Source organism: Aethalodelphis obliquidens, unplaced genomic scaffold (assembly GCF_003676395.1).
Source record: "Aethalodelphis obliquidens isolate GAN/ISIS:26980383/991018 unplaced genomic scaffold, ASM367639v1 scaffold20, whole genome shotgun sequence".
Classification (NCBI taxonomy): domain Eukaryota; kingdom Metazoa; phylum Chordata; class Mammalia; order Artiodactyla; family Delphinidae; genus Aethalodelphis; species Aethalodelphis obliquidens.
Genome location: NW_020837964.1, coordinates 1,029,233 through 1,047,570, shown reverse-complemented (window position 1 = coordinate 1,047,570; position 18,338 = coordinate 1,029,233). Strand labels below are relative to the sequence as shown.

Here is an 18,338-nt window from a genome sequence, read left to right as displayed (position 1 = left end):
TCCCAGCTCCTCCCCGGAGCGGCGGCCCCCTCCCAGCTCCTCCCCGGGCGGCCCCCTCCCAGCTCCTCCCCGGAGCGGCGGCCCCCCTCCCAGCTCCTCCCCGGGCGGCGCCCCTGCCACTCCGGCCCTGAGGGCTCACGTTCACACTCGAGGGTCCCGGGTAGGGTCGGGGCTTCCCACGCCCGCCCAGACGATTAAAGGCCCCGAGAGCTAGTTTGTGTGGAGGCTTCCATCTGTTTTTACGCACTTCGGAAGTTCAACTTGCGGAATTCGTTCACTAAGTTCATTTAAAGTGATCAGTGATAAACCCATCACGTGTTAACGTTTTGTGAACAATAGACATTTTCTGAGGCAGAGTTGTAGCGTGGACAGTGGTGGTGGTTCGCATCTTTGCGAGTGTCCACGTGCGGCCCCGTGGACGTCTGTGGCCAGGCTGTCCCCTCAGCGTCCTCCTTCTGACGCTTTGGCTGATGTGTGGGAAGGAAACCTAGCCGTGTGGCGGGGACGCGCTGGAACCACTTTCGGACGATGTGGCTCTTGTTTGAAAGCACCTGAACTCTGCCCGTTGTGCTGTGATCCCGGCGCCGGCAGTGAGCTTCCCGCAGTCTGCTCCACTGGCTTCCCTGGTCTGTCTGGTGCTTTGTGTCTTTGGTCCAGGCGGGGCTTTGTGACATCCGCATCGTCATTTGGAAAATATTGCTTCACTGACTACACAGAGCTTCCAAATGCTGACGTTTCTTTTTTATATATATATAAATTTATTTATTTATTTTTTGTGTTGGGTCTTCGTTGCTGCGCGCGGGCTTTCTCTGGTTGCGGCGAGTGGGGGCTGCTCTTCGTTGTGGTGCGTGGGCTTCTCATTGCAGTGGCTTCTCTTGTTGCGGAGCATGGGTTCTAGGCACGTGGGCTTCAGTAGTTGTGGCACCCGGGCTCAGTAGTTGTGGCTCACCGGCTCTAGAGCGCAGGCTCAGTAGTTGTGGCGCACGGGCTTAGTTGCTCCGCGGCATGTGGGATCTTCCAGGACCAGGGCTCGAACCCGTGTGCCCTGCACCGGCAGGCGGATTCTTAACCACTGCGCCACCAGGGAAGTCCCTGACATGTTTCATTTTACAGTATGAAAAACTCACTTCCTCATCAGAAAAGCCTTTAAGATTGGGAAGTTGCCAAGCTTTTACGAAAGACAGACGTTTCCAAAATTGCCGTTTTCTCCTGAAAGCGCAAGTGCTATCATTGGCAGTAAATACTGTCCGTCCTCCCTGAAGTGGCAGGCTCACTGGTCCTTTTCTGAGAAGCCGTCTGCGAGGACTGTGGTCGAGGTGACCCTGCACACCTCACACGGCAGGTCCCCCTCCAGTGGCAGTGGAGGGCCGCGCATACTCCCCACATCTCCACTCAGAACGTCGCAGGGACCAGGACTCAGGTTGGAGGACGTCCTGAAGCTGCACTGCTCTGCGTGAGTGTGTGGTGGTGAACTTTGGTGCCTCGGTCTGTGCGGAGCCGCCAGTGGTGCAGCCCCCTGCTTTTGCACCGTCGATGTTGTGAGGAATGTAACGAGTCTCCCTGCGCGTGGCCCCCTGGACAGGGGTCTGCAGGCCACCTGTGAGAACTACTCTGCTGGAGGAGGAGGGAGACGACCCCTGGGGTGAGCGGAGCCAGTGAGACGGCGGGCCATGCTTCCCCGATGTCCAGCAGGGTCACCTCGACTGTCCTCAGCCTCTTTCTGGCCAGTTCAGAGCAGCTGCATGTCAGAGGTCACGCTGCAGCATTCCCAGAGAGCCCCTGTGACTCCATGATCTGCCTTCCCTATAGAAGTACAGGTGTCACTGTGTCCTGGGCCCCAGGCCTGTTCCCGGGAGAAGGAAAGGGGGCAGGTGTTGGAGCTGGGAGCAAGACTGAGGTGATTCTGCCTCTGCCTGAGGACCAGTTACAGGTGACCCTTATAGGGGGCAAAAGCAGCCCTGAGGGGCAGAGGTGTGGGGAGGGGGAGGCCTGGGCACAGCTGGGTGGTGGGGAGCGCTGACTGGCGCCTGGGAGGACGGTCTCTATTCCACGTGACACCCAAGGATGGCCCGTGCTCACCCAGCAGGATGGACCCTGGTGGGAGCCCCGCCCTCACACCTTCTGCCCTCCTGTCCGTCAGCTCTCCCCAGCGCCCTGCTGGCACCTGAGGACACCCTGGGCAGCTGCCAGACCATCTCTTGGGCAGCTCGGCTTGGGCTGGGGGGTGCAGCTGGGAGGAGAGGTTTCCTGGAGCCAGAACTTGGTGGTCGAGAAATGGACGCAGAGTCTAGGAGGGGTTAAAGGCCGAGGGTCTCCCTAGAGGTAGCGATCGTATTTTATGTTTGGTGTGCCACGTGCCTCCTTTTGCTGCTGTGTCTCCCGGGTCCCTCCTGAATTCTGGAACAGAGGGCAGCCCACTTCCCTGTGCTCAGAAGCAGGAACCAAGGCTTCACAGTGGAATGAAGCCACTGTAAAGGCTGGAGCCGGAACGCCTCACTGCTGGATCTGGTGGAGGCTCTGTGTTCGCAGCAGACTCCCACAGACCCCGGCTGGGGGAGCGGTGCCGCCTCGCCCCACATCAGCTCCAGCCTCTCCCCGCACCTCTGAGTCCTGGCAGCCGGGGCGCTCTCCCTGGAATCCTCCGCCATCCACAAGGTGATGGCGGCTGGAAACTTGTTCCACTGCACTTTGCCAGGGAGCTATACTTAGCCGCCAAGTGGAGGCCAGGAGTGGGCTCGCTGAGTATAGATAGTAAGCAGCGGACTATTTTAGAACTCCCAGAGAACCCCCAGCACGGTATTTATAGAAGCCTCTGGGCTTCTGGAAGGGAAGCCATAACCTTAGTGTGCCTGGGCCTTCAGGAGAGAGGTCTCTCCACGGGGAGCGGGGCAGGGAGCTGGGCCCCCGAGAGGCTGGGTGTCCCTCTCACACCTGTTCCTGGACCCGAGCCACGGGGCCAGGCGCTCGCGTCCCAGTCAGAAGGCAGCGCGCGCAGGTTTTCTGTCCGCTGCCCGTCACGTGCCTCCTGGGAGCGACTTTCATGTGGTGATGACGCCGCCCCGCCCTCGGCTCGTTCCGATTCTCGTCCAGAATCCTGGCGCTTTCTCAGCCTCCTGCTTTTGCCCAGACTGAGCTGGGCCGCCTCTGAAACACCCGCCTCCAGCTCCCCTGGTCCTGGGGCTCCTTCCCTGGAGAGAGGCACCAACAGCGTGCCTGAAGCTGTGCGGCCAGAAGGCCTTCTTTACGGAGAAAAGGGGAAATGTAATGCGTAAAACTGGGGTAGAGAAAGCCTATAGCTGGGGGGACCCAGGTAGCAGTCCTGCCCTCACCCGGGCCGGTGTGAGGGATGGTTGCACCTCTCCTGATTCCCATCTGTGGGTGTTGGGAGAGGGCTCCAAAAACCCAGATCTTAAGAAGCGAGCATCCCGGGTCAATGCTGCCGACCAGGCAAAGTCATGAGGAATGAGGAACGGAGGGTGGGAAGCTGTGAGGCCTGAGTGGCCGGTGCGGACACGGCCCCACGGCGGGGACGAGGCATGCTGACTGCAGCCGCCCTCCTCGGAGGGGAACATCTCCCCCACTCGCTCCACGTCGACTCCCTGGCAGGTGCCCGGGCCTCTCTTCATCCCGCCTGCCAACCCACCCTCTGCCACCCCTGCCCTCCGCCAGCCCAGATATAAATATAAGAGCATTTTCCATGGGCCGGCACAGAAGGGCAAACATGGACTTTATTTAGGCCTGTGAAATTCCCTTCCTCCATCCCCAACAGGTGCCTCGCTTCATTTAGATATTGGTGCTCAGAAATAGAACACAATCTACAATATAGCTTCCTTCAGGCATCTGGATGCCATTAAAATAAAAAGCCCTCCAGTGAGATGGGCACAAACACGAGTGCGGTTGGAGCTTAGCCTTCGCCAGGGATGAGAGGCTCCCCAGCCCCGGGCTGCCCACCCTGCTCAGCAGAGGCCCAGGCGTTCGGGAGACAGTGGAGGGATGTCCCTGGAGGGCAGAGGCCTGTTCCCACCCGCTGTGGGCCCCTGACCAGGGTAGCGGAGAGGAGGGGTCAGGCACCTGCACACTCGAGAGGGGCCGTCCGGGTGGGTCACAGTGCGTTTGGAGGACGCGTTTCTAGTAAGTCGTTCGTGGGCTCACTGCCCCCTTGATCCTTTGTGGCCTGGGGGGAACGGCATTCCACTCTCCTCTCCATAAGTCCAAGCACAGGGACCCGCCAGGTTTCTCTAGGCAAACTGTGTGCTCTCATCAGCTGTTACAGGGTGAACGGTGCCCCCCATTCACATACTGAAGTCCTAACCTCCGAGTACCTCAGAATGCGGCCTCATCTGGAAACAGGGTCTTTGCGGATGTTGTCGGGATCATCAGGGTGGGTCCTCACCCAGTACGACTGGTGCCCTTATAAAAAGGGGAAATTTGGACACGGACACAGACACGCACACGTGAAGATGGAAGCAGAGAAGGGCGTGACGCTTCCGCGAGCCACAGAACATCAGAGGCGCCCGCAAATGCGGCAGCTGGGAGAGGCCTGGGGCAGATTCTCCCTCGGCCCCGGCAGGGACCAGCCCGGCCGGCACCTCGGTCTCGGACTTCTGGCCTCCGGGGCCGTGGAGGAGTCTGTCTCGCTCTGTGGGTTTGTTACGGCCGCCCCAGCAAACGGACACATTAGCTAAGCCTCCCGGTCCCGCCGCGTGTCCCTCGGGGGAGGCTGATCCCCGTGGGGGGTGGCAGTGGGACTGGGAGTGCAAGCGTGGCTTCCTTGGAGAGGTTCTCTGTTCTGTGGGCAGATAGATCAGTCTGCTCTAGGCTAGAGCAGCGGCTCTCCTGGGTGGTCAGTTTCATCAGGGTCGCCCTCGATCCAGGGAAGCCCAGTGTCAAGGTCAGTTTTCCTCTGGGATGTCCCCAGGCCCCCTCTGATTGCCGTTATCAAACCAGCCACCCAGGGACCTTCAGCCCCCGACTTCGGCATTAGGAGGGATCTGCGGGTGGGGACCCAGGGTTGGGGCTGCAGAGCTGGCAGCTGTGTGGGCCTGGTGAGCGCTCCCAGCATCCTGTCACACGGGGAGGAGGTCAGCAGGTCTGGTGGCTCAGGGCCGAGACGGGGCCTGTGCTGCTTGCCGTGTGGCACCATCCCGGGGGCAGGAGCAAGGTGCCGAGCCCTGTCCCTTGGCTGGGGCCAGCCCTGCTGCAGGGAGGAGCAGGTGTCCCCTCCTGCACCGAGGATCCGGCCCTTCTCCGTTAGACTCAGGCCTCCTTCCTCCTTCCTAGACGCCACCCTCCGGGGTCTGGTGCAGACGACTCAGACACTGCCGAGAGGCAGGGCCAGCCCAGCGTGTGAGCGCCCGGGGCCTGGGGGTGAGGGGAGGCCACCTGTGAGAAGGAAGTGGGCTCTCAGCGTCTGAGTCGGTTTGGGGAGGTATGTGTCTTGGGTGGGGTCAGAGGTCGGCTGCTTGCTGGGCTGGGGTTGCTGCAGCCTCAGGAGAGGGCGTGCAGGAAGGAGGCCGGGGCGCTGGGTGAGGGGCCTAGTGCCTCGGGGAGGTGGCTGCAGTGACAACGCGTCCGTGGTGTTCAGTAGAGATGCTGCAGGTGCAGGGGGGACTCCCCTCTAAATTAGACTTCGGGGGGGCATGAACGCCTGCCACAGACACGCGGCCTCGGTCCCCCTCTCGCACCCTCACCCCGCCGCTGGTCCTCGCTGTACTGTCCCCACGTCCGCTCCCTTCCTTCCAAGGGAAGGCGCCCTGCTCACCTGCTGCTCGCACCCGGGAAGGACCGCACAGCTCGAGGCCCTTCCTCTCAGCTCCCCCCGCCCCGGTCTGGCCACAGGGTCCCGTTATCCAGGAGCCCGGCTGCCTCAGCAGAGGTTGTCCGAGCTCGGCCTCCTCTGCGGACCCAGGGGACTGGGTGAGCCTCAGAGCCTCAGAGGATGTTGCAGCAGGAGTGCGGGCTCTTTATCGCCCCAGATCCACCCGCCGCGGGGCCTCCCTCGCTGCCCCATCCTCAGGACGGCCTAGTGAGGAGGGGAGGGTGTGTGCGTGTCGCGTGTGTGTGCCTGTGCACGTGTGACATGAGACAGCTTGGCCCAGATGCCATCAAAGGCAGGTGGAGGGGAGCCTCCAGGTAGCTCTGCCCACGCAGGTGGCCCACACGGATGTGCTCGGCCCAAGTCAAACTGCCGGTCCGGAGTGGAGGGCATCCAGGGCAGCCCCGCCGTCAGCCTCACGTGGGGATCTTCCGTGCTGACGACTGGCTTCCGACCGGCTGTCACTGGGAGGAACAGAACCGGAACCAGAGCTCGCTGGAAACGGCGTGGACGAGGCTGTCAACCGGACGAGAGTCGTCCCCGGAGAGAAGTCCCTCACGTGGGCAGGGAAGGGCAGCGCCCTCCCAGGACGCCCAGCTCCGCGGCCCCTCCGCCTCTCAGGGGGCGCAGCAGCCGGACTCCTCGTGCCGCGCCAGGAGCGCCACGCGGGAGAAGGTCTTGGTGCAGCGCTTGCACTGGTATTTCTTGGTGTCCGAGTGCGTCTGCAGGTGGGCCCGCAGGTTGGAGCGGTCAGCGAAGGCCCTGCTGCAGTGAGGGCAGGTGTAGGGCTTCTCACCTGGGGGAGGGGAGGGCGACAGGTGAGCGACCGGCTGCAGCGGCCAGGACAGCCCTGCGGAGGGTGGCCGCTGGCTTGCAAGCGCATAGGCCGTCCCCCATCCCAAGGCTCCTGAGCCCTCACAGTGAGGCCGATGCCTTCCTCTGCGTCGCCCGCTCCCTTGGGGTCAGTGACGGGGGCCTTAGCACCTGCCCTCCGCTGAGGGGGTCGTGTGCTTGATAACCTGGGCGAGACCGCAGCAGCTAAAACACAGATCTTGGCTAAATGGCTCTTGGCTTCTGCTGGAGCTCCCCTGGGGCGCTCTGTCACCAGCCCTGGATGGAGCGGCGCTGCAGGCCTCCTGGCAGCTGTACCCGCCCCCCGAAAGCCATGGTGGGAACCTTGAAGGCGGCTATACAAGGGCAGGAGCTCAGGACCAGTGAGGATTCCCGTGTCCTCCAGGCCACCTCCAATCAGGGCGACCAGGGATTTGGACAAAGTCCTTCTGTTGGGGCTTTGCCCTCCAGGCTGACCCCCCAAGTGTAAAAGAAAGCGTCGGTGAGAGTCATCTGTTCAGCTCTGCCTGTGTGGGGAGTCCTACAGCCCTAGGGGCCCTGGGAGGCAGCAGCCTGTAGTCCCGCGGGGCCCAGAGCATCGCGTCCTGGCTGCCTGACTGTGCGCTGTGATGGGGCGCTCAGGGGACATCCTCAGCGAGCGGTCGGGGAAAACCAGGTGGATTTCCAGCCTGGAAAAAGGCTCCTGCAAAACCCTTCTATCGTGTGAGTCACAGAGCCGTGACTGAGGGTGAGGGAGGGTCCAGTTCCAGAGAGTGTTTGTTGTAAGTGCCCGGCCTGTTCCTGTCTCCCTTTCACCGCGTGCTTGACAAAGTCCTAGACTTAAGAGGAAGGCCTGGGGTGGGGTCCAGCTCAGCCCCTGGCTGCCCTTGGACAGAGCCGGCCCTTGCACTCTTTCTGGGCCGTAGTTTGTAATCTACAGAATGAAAGACCGCGAGCTCCCTGCCCTGTATCCCCCCTCCTGTCCCTGTCTCCTGTCCGCAGCTGCTCCTCTCTCCTGTATCGCCTGTGCTCTGTGACCACCCTCTCACCCAGGGACGGGATTGCTCCTGGATAAACCGCAGCCCGTCAGACAGGCTGTGTGAGCCCTGGGGTCCTCACCCCCAAGCCAGGCCTTTCTGGCTACCCTCCTCCCCCGCTGCTCCAGAAGTGAGGAAGGCCACGGACTGTTTGAGAAGTGAGGCCCCGCGGAAGCCCTGTGCATCCCACGCTTTGCCAGGTGTTACGAGTTGAATCGTGTCCCCAGAAAGATACATCCGTGTCCTAAACCTGGGTGCCTGTGAGTGTGACCTGATTTGGAGAGAGTCCTTGCAGATGTGATCAAGTTCAATTTAAGTTGTACCGGAGCACGCGGGCCCTGAACCCAGTGTGACTGGTGTCCTCATAACGAGAGGGAAATCTGGACACAGACACGGGAGAGGCCGTGTGAGGACAGAGGCAGAGACTGGAATGACATGGCCACAAGGAACACCTGGGGCCCCAGGAGCTGGCAGAGGTGGGAAGGATCCCCCTCTCCAAATCTGGAGGGAGCCCGGCCCCGCGGCACCTTGATTCCAGACTTCCGGCTCTAGACTGTGAGCATTTCTGATGTTTTGAGCCCCCCGGGGTGTGGCTCTTTGTGCCACAGCCTCGGGACACCAGGAAAAAGACGCCGTGTGTGCCCATCCATCCTCTCGTTTATGAACCCAACCCCTCCCCTCCTTTGAGGCCCGGACCCCCCCGCCCCCCAGCCAGATCCCTCACGGGCCCTGGCGCCTACCTGTGTGGGTCCGGATGTGGCCCTGCAGCAGCCAGGGCCTGGAGAAGGCCTTGCCGCACACAGTGCAGAGGCAGGGCAGCGTGTGTGTGCGGATATGCATCTTGAGGGCGCCCAGGCTGCCGTACTCCTTGTCGCAGAACTTGCAGGTGAAGCAGCGTTGAGCCTGCAGGTGGCACTGCAGCTGCTGGTGCCTGGCCAGTGCGGCCGGCGTGCGGAAGCCCACTGGGGTGCAGGGGGCCCGCTCGGCCCCTGGCAGGTGGCCCGGAGCCTGGGCCCCATCTGCGCCCAGGACCGGGGGCCATCGCGTGGGCAGAGCCAGCAGCGGGGGCAGGCCGAGGTGCTTCAGGCTGTCTCTGAGAGGTGCGCCGAGGGCCCGGCCGGCCCGAGGGTCCGCCAGGCTGACTTCCAGGGGGTCTGGCCCCGAGGCCCCCCGAGCTTCCTCGTTACACAGGAAGGTGGGGAGGGGCAGGGAGACATGGGCGACGACGGAGGTGAAGTCCCAGGGCCGGGGAGGGTCGCCAGGCGTGGACGGGGCCGCCTTGTCTGGGAGGACGAGGGGTACCACCAGCCCCCCGCAGGCAGAACAGGCGCCATTGGTTTCTAGAAGCGGGGAGGGGAGACAATGCACGGTGAAGCCTGAGTCCCAGCGCTGCGCGTTCGCCAACCCGCGTTCCTGGCCGAATCCCACCACTAGGCCATCCATAGCCCCGCGGGAAGGAAGAGAAGGTCTGACGAGCCAGGTATGGGCTGCGGAAGTGGCGGCTGCAGCCTGAGGGCACAGCGTCCAAGCAGGAACCTCAGTTCCTCCTTACAAACAAGGGGAGAGAAGCACCTCACAGGGTCCCAGACGAGCCCTCAGGGGCCAAGGAAGGGTCCCCAGCCGCCCTCTCTGAGCCCCACCCGCCGCACGGCCAGCTCGGAGCTGCACCCTGGGACTCCCACGCAGCTTCAACTCACAGCTCATCAGCCTCCGGCCACCTCCCGACCGCCCCTCGCCCGCCGTGGCGTGCGTGTGCACAGCCTCCTGCAGACGCTCCCAGCTCAGGAGGGACTGTTTGTGGTGGTGTCCACTGCCTCCTGGCCCAGCCCGCCGTCAGGCTGTTGCTCCCATACGTGTGGGCCACCACGCCTCACGCTTGACCCAGACGGCAGAAGCCCCCAAAGTAAACATGTTAGCAAGAGTGAAGTTCTGCATTTCCCCAGAGACCGAATCTCCAGCCCTCAACCCATCTCTTATTTCATATGTGTTGCGATAAATCTCTGGCCCCATTTCTATGTCCACACCAAGGCTTTGGGTTGAGAAGGACAAGCCACAGAATGGGGGAAATGTTTGCAAATTAGGGATCTGATAAGGAATCGGTGTCAGAATATATAAAGAACCCTTGCGACTCAACAATAAAAAGACAAACGGTCCACTTTTCAAATGGCCAAGACTCTGAACAGACGCTTCTCCAAAGAAGATGTACACACAGCCCTTAAGCACAGGAAAAGGTGCACCACGTCATGAGCCATGAGGGAGGTGCAGATTAAAGCCATAATGGGTACAACATCATACCCACTAGCATGGCTAGAATTAAAAACAGGCCAATTACGAGTGTTGATGAGGATGCAGGGGAATGGGGAAGCCCCCACACTCCACTTTCTCCTGACCTCACCGTTTTCCACTCCAGTCTTCCCAATTATAAAATCAGCTTGCCAGGTTTCTGTCCTCCCAGAAATGGAGGCTGGACCAGCTAAGAGATGAAGTCCAAGGAATTTCTGGAGACAGCACTGGGGTGCCCGGAGAGTCTAGGACCCCCCACTCCACACAGAAGCTCCAGTAGGGGCCCTTGTATGGGAAAAAAGTCACCTTAAGGCTTTGAGGCTGAGCCACTACCCTGACCCCAGGCATCACCTCAGAGCCTAACCCTGTCTAGGGGGCCAGTGCCGACTCCAGTGGGAGGGCAGGGGAGAGGCAGCCATATGCCGGGTGCTACTGCTAATAGCTTGAAATGCTTCCCCATAGCCCCTGGGTTAGCTAGATTTTTAAAATTCATTCTGCAGCTCAGATTCCTGGGAGAAGAGACTTAAGTTCCTTTCTGGCTTCAGGGGTTCCCTGGGGAGGCCTAAAAAGGCACTTATTTAAAAGTGACGAGTGGGGGACCCCAAATCCAGCATCTCTGGCCTATCTTGGGGCAACTGCCTGGCAGAAGGAGGATCGCCGTGGCCATTTGGCCCTCAGGAAGCTGGTGCTACAAGGAGGGGGGAGCAGAGCACTGATGGCCCTGAGGCTGTTCCCTGACAGTCACCGGACCTTGCTCGGCTGCCAGGATTTGCACGCTCAGAGGGGTTCGCTGTGTGACTGGAGTCTAAACAATAGTTTTTAAACGTTCAAAGCCACGACCCGTGTGAATTACATGTTCTATCATACACGTATATCTGAAACAAGTTTCCTTCACCGCGAGCACTGCGCTCTGATGGCTTCTGTTCTTTTTTATTTTATAAAATTGCTGGTGGTGACTCATGAACTGGATTTCAAAATGTGGAGTTGATGATCCCGTTCCTAGAAGGTGCCCCCTGGTGGCAGCCCAGTCCCGGGGACCCACCAGCCTGGACTCCCTCCCCGCTCCCAGTCCTGAGAGGGCTAAAGGGCTCTGGATGGGCACCAACTGTGTGCCCTGGTCTCCGTAGCGTCGCTCCCCTGTCCCCCTCTAAGTCACTGAGCCATCCCCCAGAGGGTGCCCCCCCCAAGAAGCTGTGGAGCTGGGGGCGCCTCTGACCCCTCGAGAGAGGCCTTTGCCGCGGGACCTCTGCGTGTCCCTGACCCTGACAGGGAGTGGGAATGAGTGCACAGTCCTGGTTCCTGGGCACCTGTCTCCCCACCTGGGTAACAACTGCAGCCCCTTAGCCCAGCCTGCCCTGGGCAACCTCCTCTGGGGTGAGGGAGGCGGGAGGGAAGGAAACCCCAGGAGGGGTGAGGAGGCATTGGAGGGGGCACAGCGGAACGCTGTGCGAGCTGGGCCCTGGCACCACAGGGCCCCTGGGTCACTCTGGCCTCTCTGCTCACCACCCAACCCAGGATGTTCTGGGGCGCTCTTGGAGAACAGCCTGGGCTCACTTCGTCTCTCTCTGCAATATCCGTGGGGCTCTCTCAAACGTCCTGCAGGAGGAGGATGGCCCTGGGGTCCCCTTTGCTGGGATGGGCATGCCGGGCCATAGCGGGAGAGCCCCAGAGTGACTGGGGGCCTGGAAACTTCTCTAAGTGGAGAGAAAATCCCCACCCAATCTGCCCGACGCGAGGCTGGGGTCCCTGAAGCGGATAAGACGCCCGCGGGCCACCTGTCTACCTCCAGCCTCGTGGTCTCGGGCCCCTCCTCCCACCTGGGACAGGTGTTCCCGTTCCCGGGGTTCTCGCCCCTCCTGCCCCGCGGGAGTCGAGCCCTGGGCAGGGCAGGGGAGCCCGCAGCCCCTACCTCTCTGCCTCTCCAGCTGCCCGTAGTTAGGGACCCTGTGGCCGGAGTGCGTCTTCACCAGGAAGGAGCGCGGCATGGTGCCCTCCCGCGGGTCGCACTGTGCCTACGCCGGCGCCCGCGGGCAGCGCGGCCCACAGGTGCCGGGAGGGTCAGGTCATTAACACAGCGCGCCGCCTCGGCCAACCAGCGCGCCCCGCGGCCGGGGCGAGGCGGGGCCGCGGGGCGGGGCATCGGGCCACGCCCAGGACAGGTGCGCGGGCCGTAGGGGAGGGAGCGCGTGGCTGCGTGTCCACCCCACGGGACTTCCCTGGCGCGCACTGCGAGTCACGCCGCCCCCGGGGCCTGGCGCGCCCACTCGACGTGGACTGAAGGGCGGAGGTCAGGGCTGGGCGGAAGCCGAGTTGGGCTCAGTCCACCCTGGGGTGGGAGCGTGCGCCGAGCCCAGCCTTGGAGAACCCTGCTCTAGCCTGTTACACCGGCCCCGCCTCCTGCGCAAACCCGCAGCGGTAGGTTTGATGAGCACTAGCCCTGAACCGGCTGACTGGCCAGAGTGGTGGCCAGGGGGTCGGCCGGCCTGGTGGAGGAGACCGTGCTTCAGGAGTTGGCCCCAGGCCTCCAGAAAGCTCATTTGTGGGAGAAAGGACACCGCTTGGCGTTCCGGAATTACCAGGGGTTCAGACAGGCGGTGTGCGAAGTGTAATCACAGAGGGCGGCGCATGTGCCCGCTGCTGCAGCCTGGGCTATGACCCGGGCAGCCTCACCTCCTTCAGTATCCTTTGGAGTCCTCGGTGCCTCCAAGAGCCAGCCACGCCTGGGTGTCAGGTACCTTTTTTTTTTTTTTTTTTTTTTTTACGGTACGCGGGCCTCTCACTGCTGTGGCGTCTCCCGTTGCGGAGCACAGGCTCCGGACGCGCAGGCTCAGCGGCCATGGCTCACGGGCCCAGCCGCTCCGCGGCCTGTGGGATCTTCCCGGACCGGGGCACGAACCCGTGTCCCCTGCATCGGCAGGCGGACTCTCAACCACTGCGCCACCAGGGAAGCCCCAAATAAACAGACCGATTCTTTTTTTTTTTTTCTTTTCTGGTCCCTTTTGATGTGGACGTTTCATGAGTTCAGGGGTCAGTCTCTGTGGGGGGGTGGGGACACACTGCCAGGCCCCGGAGAGCCGCCAGGCGCTTCCATGTCTGTGCAGGAGGCCTGCCTTCAGAGGCCCAGGTGCCACGTGCAGCCTGGTGCTCTTTGCCAGTTGTGGGCCTGGAGACAAGGTGGAGGTGGTGGGGAGTCTGAGAGGAACCGCGGAGAGACGTGAGGAGGGAGGCCTGCGTCACACAGGGTCTTACGTGCCTTCAGTTTCGCGGGAGAGAAAACAGGCTCTGAGAAGTTACGAAGCTGTGGGATTGGGACCCGGGCAGGCACTTGCAGCCTCACAGGGGCGTCTGCTGCTCGGTTAGGGCGTGCGGAAGGATAGACAGGTGGTGCGCAGGGGGGGGAAGGCGCGCGTCTCTCCCGCAGGCCGGGCCTGGCAACGTGTCGCCGTGCACGTGGCTGCCTTCTGCTGTTCACCTGCTCCGTGGCCTCCCAAGCTTAACGTGTACCTTCCCTTCCTTCTCCCCGTCCCAGACGTCGGTGACACTTGCAGATACCTGGGCCAGCCTGCCCCCACGCTGTCCTTCCTCGCCCAGCCACCCACGGTGTGGCCACTGGCCAGGATGACCTCCTTAACCCCCAGAGGGACACTCGTGTTCTCGAGGGGCGCTCATGCACTCCCGTGGAGAACCTGCTGATCTCATCCTGGAAACGCCCCAGGGATCCCAGGGGGCCTTAGAGCACCTCTGCGGTGGGGTGCTCCTTTCCGAGATGGCTGCCATAACCAGTGACCCTAAGGGAAGTTTGAGGTCCTTGCCAACTGCTCAGAACTGCCCTCCTGTGGTCATACAGACTCACTGTTGGGCTGTGACTCACAGGGTTGTGTCTGGGACAGACCAGAGTACCACTCACAGAGGAAAATCCGAGTGTCTGCCCTGTTCTCACCTGTGCAGCCCCAGGGAGGCGGGGCGCTGTCCCAACCTGCTCTGCGTCCCTCTGTCCTCAATACGACCGCCTTGCCTTGCAGCTAAGCCCCGCGCCTCGCTGTTGGAAACCAGCTCCCCCCCCCGCCGGCCTCCTGGAACCGGGCTCTCCACCAGAGCAGGACTTGCAGGGACCAAAGTCCACGCTTCCTGCAGAAACCCCAGGGTCTCCCCTTGACACTTGGCGACGTCGGCTTGTGGCCACCTGCCCGCCTGCCTCTATCAGACACTGAACAAGCGGAGCCCAGGTAAGATTGTTACAATTCCTCTTATGTTGATGTTTTCTTTCTTTCTTTAATTTTTTTTGGCTGCGTTGGGTCTTTGTTGCTGTGCGCGGGGCTTTCTCTAGGTGTGACGAGGGGGGGCTACTCTTCGTTGCAGTGCGCGGACTTCTCATTGCAGTGGTTTCTCTTGTTGCGGAGCACGGGCTCTAGCACACGGGCTTCATAGTTGTGGCATGTGGGCTCAGTAGTTGTGGCTCGCGGGCTCTAGAGCGCAGGCTCAGTAGTTGTGGCGCACAGGCTTTGTTGCTCCGCGGCTTGTGGGATCTTCCCGGACCAGGGCTCGAACCCGTATCCCCTGCATTGGCAGGTGGATTCGTAACCGCCGCGCCACCAGGGAAGCCCCTCTTTCTTTTTGTGGGTGTGTTTTTGTGCTCTTTTTCTGGGCTTTATGTGGCGATGGTGCTTGGCTGTCCGCGTAGTGTGTACGTGTGCGCCTGTATCCTTTTGCGTCTGGTAGTTTTGTTTGTTTGTTTTTATACTGCAGGTTCTTATTAGTCATCAATTTTATACACATCGGTGTATACATGGTTTTTTTACTAATTGGGTTTCATGGCCCAGCGAGGACGCCCCTTCCCTGTTAGATGCAGCCCGAGGGCCTGCCAGGTGGGAACCGCCTTCCTTCCCTCACAGCACCTGCACGAGGTTGGGTCCGTGGCGGAGGCTCAGCAGTGCCTGCCGGACCAGATGGAAAAGCGTCAGGAGCCCCCGTACAGTGCGGCCCGGGCACGCTCCCCCCTGGGGGTCTCTCGAGTATAGACACGTGGGTGAAGGTACAAAGGCCCCGTGGTGGGCCTGGCTCTGGGACTCGGAATAGCGCTCAGAGCTGGGCCTTGAAGCTGGCACTCGGCCGTCCCAGGACTCAGGGGCCCCCGCTGTGGTGATAGTGCCCACGGTGTCAGTGTGTGGTGTGTTTGTTGTGGGAGGGTGGGTGTGGCTGGACATCCTGCGTTGGAGCATCCCCGTTGCTGTCCACGGTCGTGGACCCAGTACTCCAGCTCCCAGCACGTGGTCAGATTGGTGGCCAGTGTGCATTTGGTCACCCCCAGAACGGGGACTCACAACTGCTCACAGCTGCCTGTTCCCTCTTGGGTCCTGGTTGTTAGAGGTGATTTTGGTTCTTAAATGGGGGTTCAGGGAGGGGACGTTGACCCTTCCCACACAGCTGTGGCACACAGTAGAGTCCCAGACGCTGAGCCCGGGAAGGTGATCTGAGGGCTGAGGAGGGATGTACGTGTGTGTCAGCCTCGGGTATGTGCGTGTGTGCAGGTCTGCGCCCTGGTATGCGCACGCGTCTGTGTGTGCGTGTGAGGTCGCAGGAGCTGTCCGTGCGACACAGCGGTCAGGCTTCAGCGGGTGAGCCCGGCGCCTAGAGGGGAGGGTCTGTTGCTGCACAGCTCGGTTCCCAGCTCCGAACTCCACAGCGTCCTCCCGGAGCTTCTTCCCCGTCTGCATGTGGTCCTGGGCCCTCGTTCCCAGAAACTTGTTGGAGAGCCTGGAGGGTCACGGGCCGTGCAGCTCCCTTCTCCGGGACCGGAAGGGGCCTGATGTCCCCGGAGCTCCCGCCGGCACCTCCAGGTCAGGTCCCGGCCCCTGGCGGCGGGGTGGGAGCAGCACAGACACAGACCACGAACGCTGGGCGCGGAAGCTTTGCTGCCAGGGGTTGATTGTGCGCCGCTGGGGACATGGCCTCAGGCCCACTTGTGTGGTGGCGCCCTTGGGCCTGTGGGTCCCTGCTGCCTTGTGGTGAGTGAGTTCAAGGATCCTTCCTGGGAGCGTGTTTCGCAGGTAGGTGTGGGGAGCCCCGGTGTGTGAGAGTCCAGAAGGAGGCGCCGTGGCCTGGGCGTCAGCACCGGGGGACCGCCGTCCGCCCGCCCGCTGTGTCCCGAGGGTGCGCCCTCCCTGCTGGACCGCAGGCCTCAGGCCCCGTGGCTGCCTGGGGGCTTGTCGAGGTGCGGCCCTGGGGCCCTCCACTGGTCCGAAGGGCTCAGAACCTCGTTCTTCCCCTGTGGAACGGGGGCAGCGAGCTGGTAGGAGGTGGCCCTGCGTCACAGGGACCCCGAGGCCCCACCCGAGGGGTGAGGGGTGGGCTTGGCCCTCTGCGGCAGGTGGACTCCCCACGCCTCCCCGGACGAGGTAAATGGGGTAGACGCGCGTGTTCGCAGTTGGCTGCCAGGCCCCGGGCACACTTGTATTTCCTGAAGGCGGGGCTGCTCTGCAACCCCCGTGAGGGGCTGGGCCTTTCAGGAGGCCCCTCCGCTGGGGGCTGCATGGCCGCGCCTGGCCTCTCCGTCCACCCTTCTTTACTCAGAGCCCAGAGCTCGGAGGCGCGGCTCCTGCAAGACCCAGAGGTGACCCCTGTGGCCAGTCCTTGGGGGCCCTGAGGCTGGTGAAGAGAGCGGCCTGGAGCAGGCGCTCATGCTCTGGGCACCCTGCCTTCAGGAGTGCTGGCTGCCTGTCCCCTTCCTGATGGCCGAGGGCACAGGTTCCCAGGGACCTGGGGGCGCCGTCTAGGCGGCAGGGTGTGTGCGGACCCCCCAGGCCGTTGTGTGACTGGGGAGGTGAGGGTGTGCAGCCTCCCGTCAGGGACGCCCTGGAGTCGGTTGGGGTGCGGGCCTCCCACCTCCACCTCACTTTTCATGCAGACTCAGAGCGGCGTCCCGCGGGCTTCAGCCTGAGGTGTCCTCGCCGGACACTGCGGCGTCTGCCGCGACCCAGCTCCCACGCAGCCGCACACCGCGTTGGGGCTCGCTCCACTGCTCCGCCCTGGCATCCGTCTTGGACGCCAGGTCACCGAGCGACCACGTGCCTGCGTGCCCAGGGCCCCGTGCGTCCTGGGCCCAGGGTGGAAGGGATGAGGTCAAGGCCACGTGTGGATGCTGCCCTGTGGCTCTTGGCCTCCGTGGCCTCTGGGGGCGCCTGGGGGGGGCTGAGCTTGGCAGGCATCCTTGGGCGGGGGAAGGGACTAGCCACCAGCCTGTGCTGGTGTCCAGCAACTTTAAGACGCTCCTGGCTCCGCCCCCCCTGGGGCCCCACTGTGGCCAGGAGCCCTCGGTGATGTGGTGACATGGTGGGCGCTGAGGCCTCCACAGGGTGAGGCGTGGGGACAGTCACTGGGCGTCACCTCCTTCAGGGCACCGGTGAGGTCAGGACCTGCCGAGACAACCCTGAAACTGCCCCCAGGACTCCGTGGGCGCCGAGGGTCGTGACGGGCGTGTGAGAGTAGCACCGTCCTCCCCCAGGCGGTGGGCGGGCAGCGGACAGGCTTGGCCGGTGTCCAGGTGGTGGACAGACAGCTGGTACCAGCTGCGCTCTGAGGACTGGAGGGTTAGCTGGGGATGGGCGATGGGCCCGAGTGACAGCCCAGAACCACAGCCGCTGCATGTCCCAGATGGGATGTGCTGGCAGTGCTGGGGGAAGAAGCAACATGTCCTGGACAAGGGGAGGGCAGCCGGGTGCAGGGGAGGGTCATGGGGCAGTGAGGTGCTGAGCTGGGGGTGGGGGAAAGGAGACGGGGCGGCATCTCCACCTGGCATCTGGAGCCTGGCTGTCCCAGCGCTGCCACCACTGGCTCCAGGCCCCAGGGGACTGGCCGAGGCCACCCTGAAGCTCCCCTGGGTGCTGACGGGCCCTCATCCCTCTCCCCGCTCGGTGAGGCCCGGGAATGTGGCCTGGAGTTTGCAGTTGGGGGCCGTGTGCTGGCAGGCTGGTCGGCAGGGCAGGGCAGGAGGTGCACCTCCCTGGTGGCCGAGGTCCCAGCTCCCCCATCCTCCTGCAGGAGGGGGACTTCAGCCACATCCTTCCTTTCCCATTAGCCCTGAGGGAGGCTGAGGCTGGGCCCAGGTGGCCCCCCAGGGACCATGTCACGGGCCTCCTTCTGGAAGGCGGCAGAAAGGACAGACTGGCAGGTGGCATCCTCGGCCGGTGGGGTCAGAGTGGTCAGAGGGGAGGGTGGGCCAGTGGCTCCTACGAAGGGTTCTAAAGCGGGGTAACGCACCCCAGGTCACAACTCTTCTCTCGTGGAGACTTTTGCTTGCCCAGCCCTGCCACGGTCGAGCTCACAAGATCCAGCTTCTCCATAGAGGAAGGGTCTGGAACACTGCGTGGGGGGCA

At 62.7% G+C, this 18,338-nt stretch overlaps 1 protein-coding gene across 2 annotated transcripts; it reads right to left on the bottom strand.

The window, feature by feature from the left end:
* Positions 1-4,092: 4,092 nt before the first annotated feature.
* Positions 4,093-12,380, bottom strand: SNAI3 (snail family transcriptional repressor 3). 2 transcript variants are annotated; one of them, XM_027119003.1, is made up of 3 exons: positions 11,876-12,380; positions 8,424-9,023; positions 4,093-6,611 (listed from the first exon to the last, which is right to left on the bottom strand). In XM_027119003.1, exons 1-3 carry the CDS (start codon positions 11,949-11,951, stop codon positions 6,433-6,435), a joined length of 855 nt encoding a protein of 284 aa, XP_026974804.1. In that variant the 5' UTR covers positions 11,952-12,380; the 3' UTR covers positions 4,093-6,432. The 2 variants fall into 2 exon arrangements, with proteins under 2 accessions (XP_026974804.1, XP_026974803.1); XM_027119002.1 differs by lacking the exon at positions 11,876-12,380 and having other exon boundaries at positions 8,424-9,140.
* Between the last annotated feature and the right edge of the window lie 5,958 nt (positions 12,381-18,338).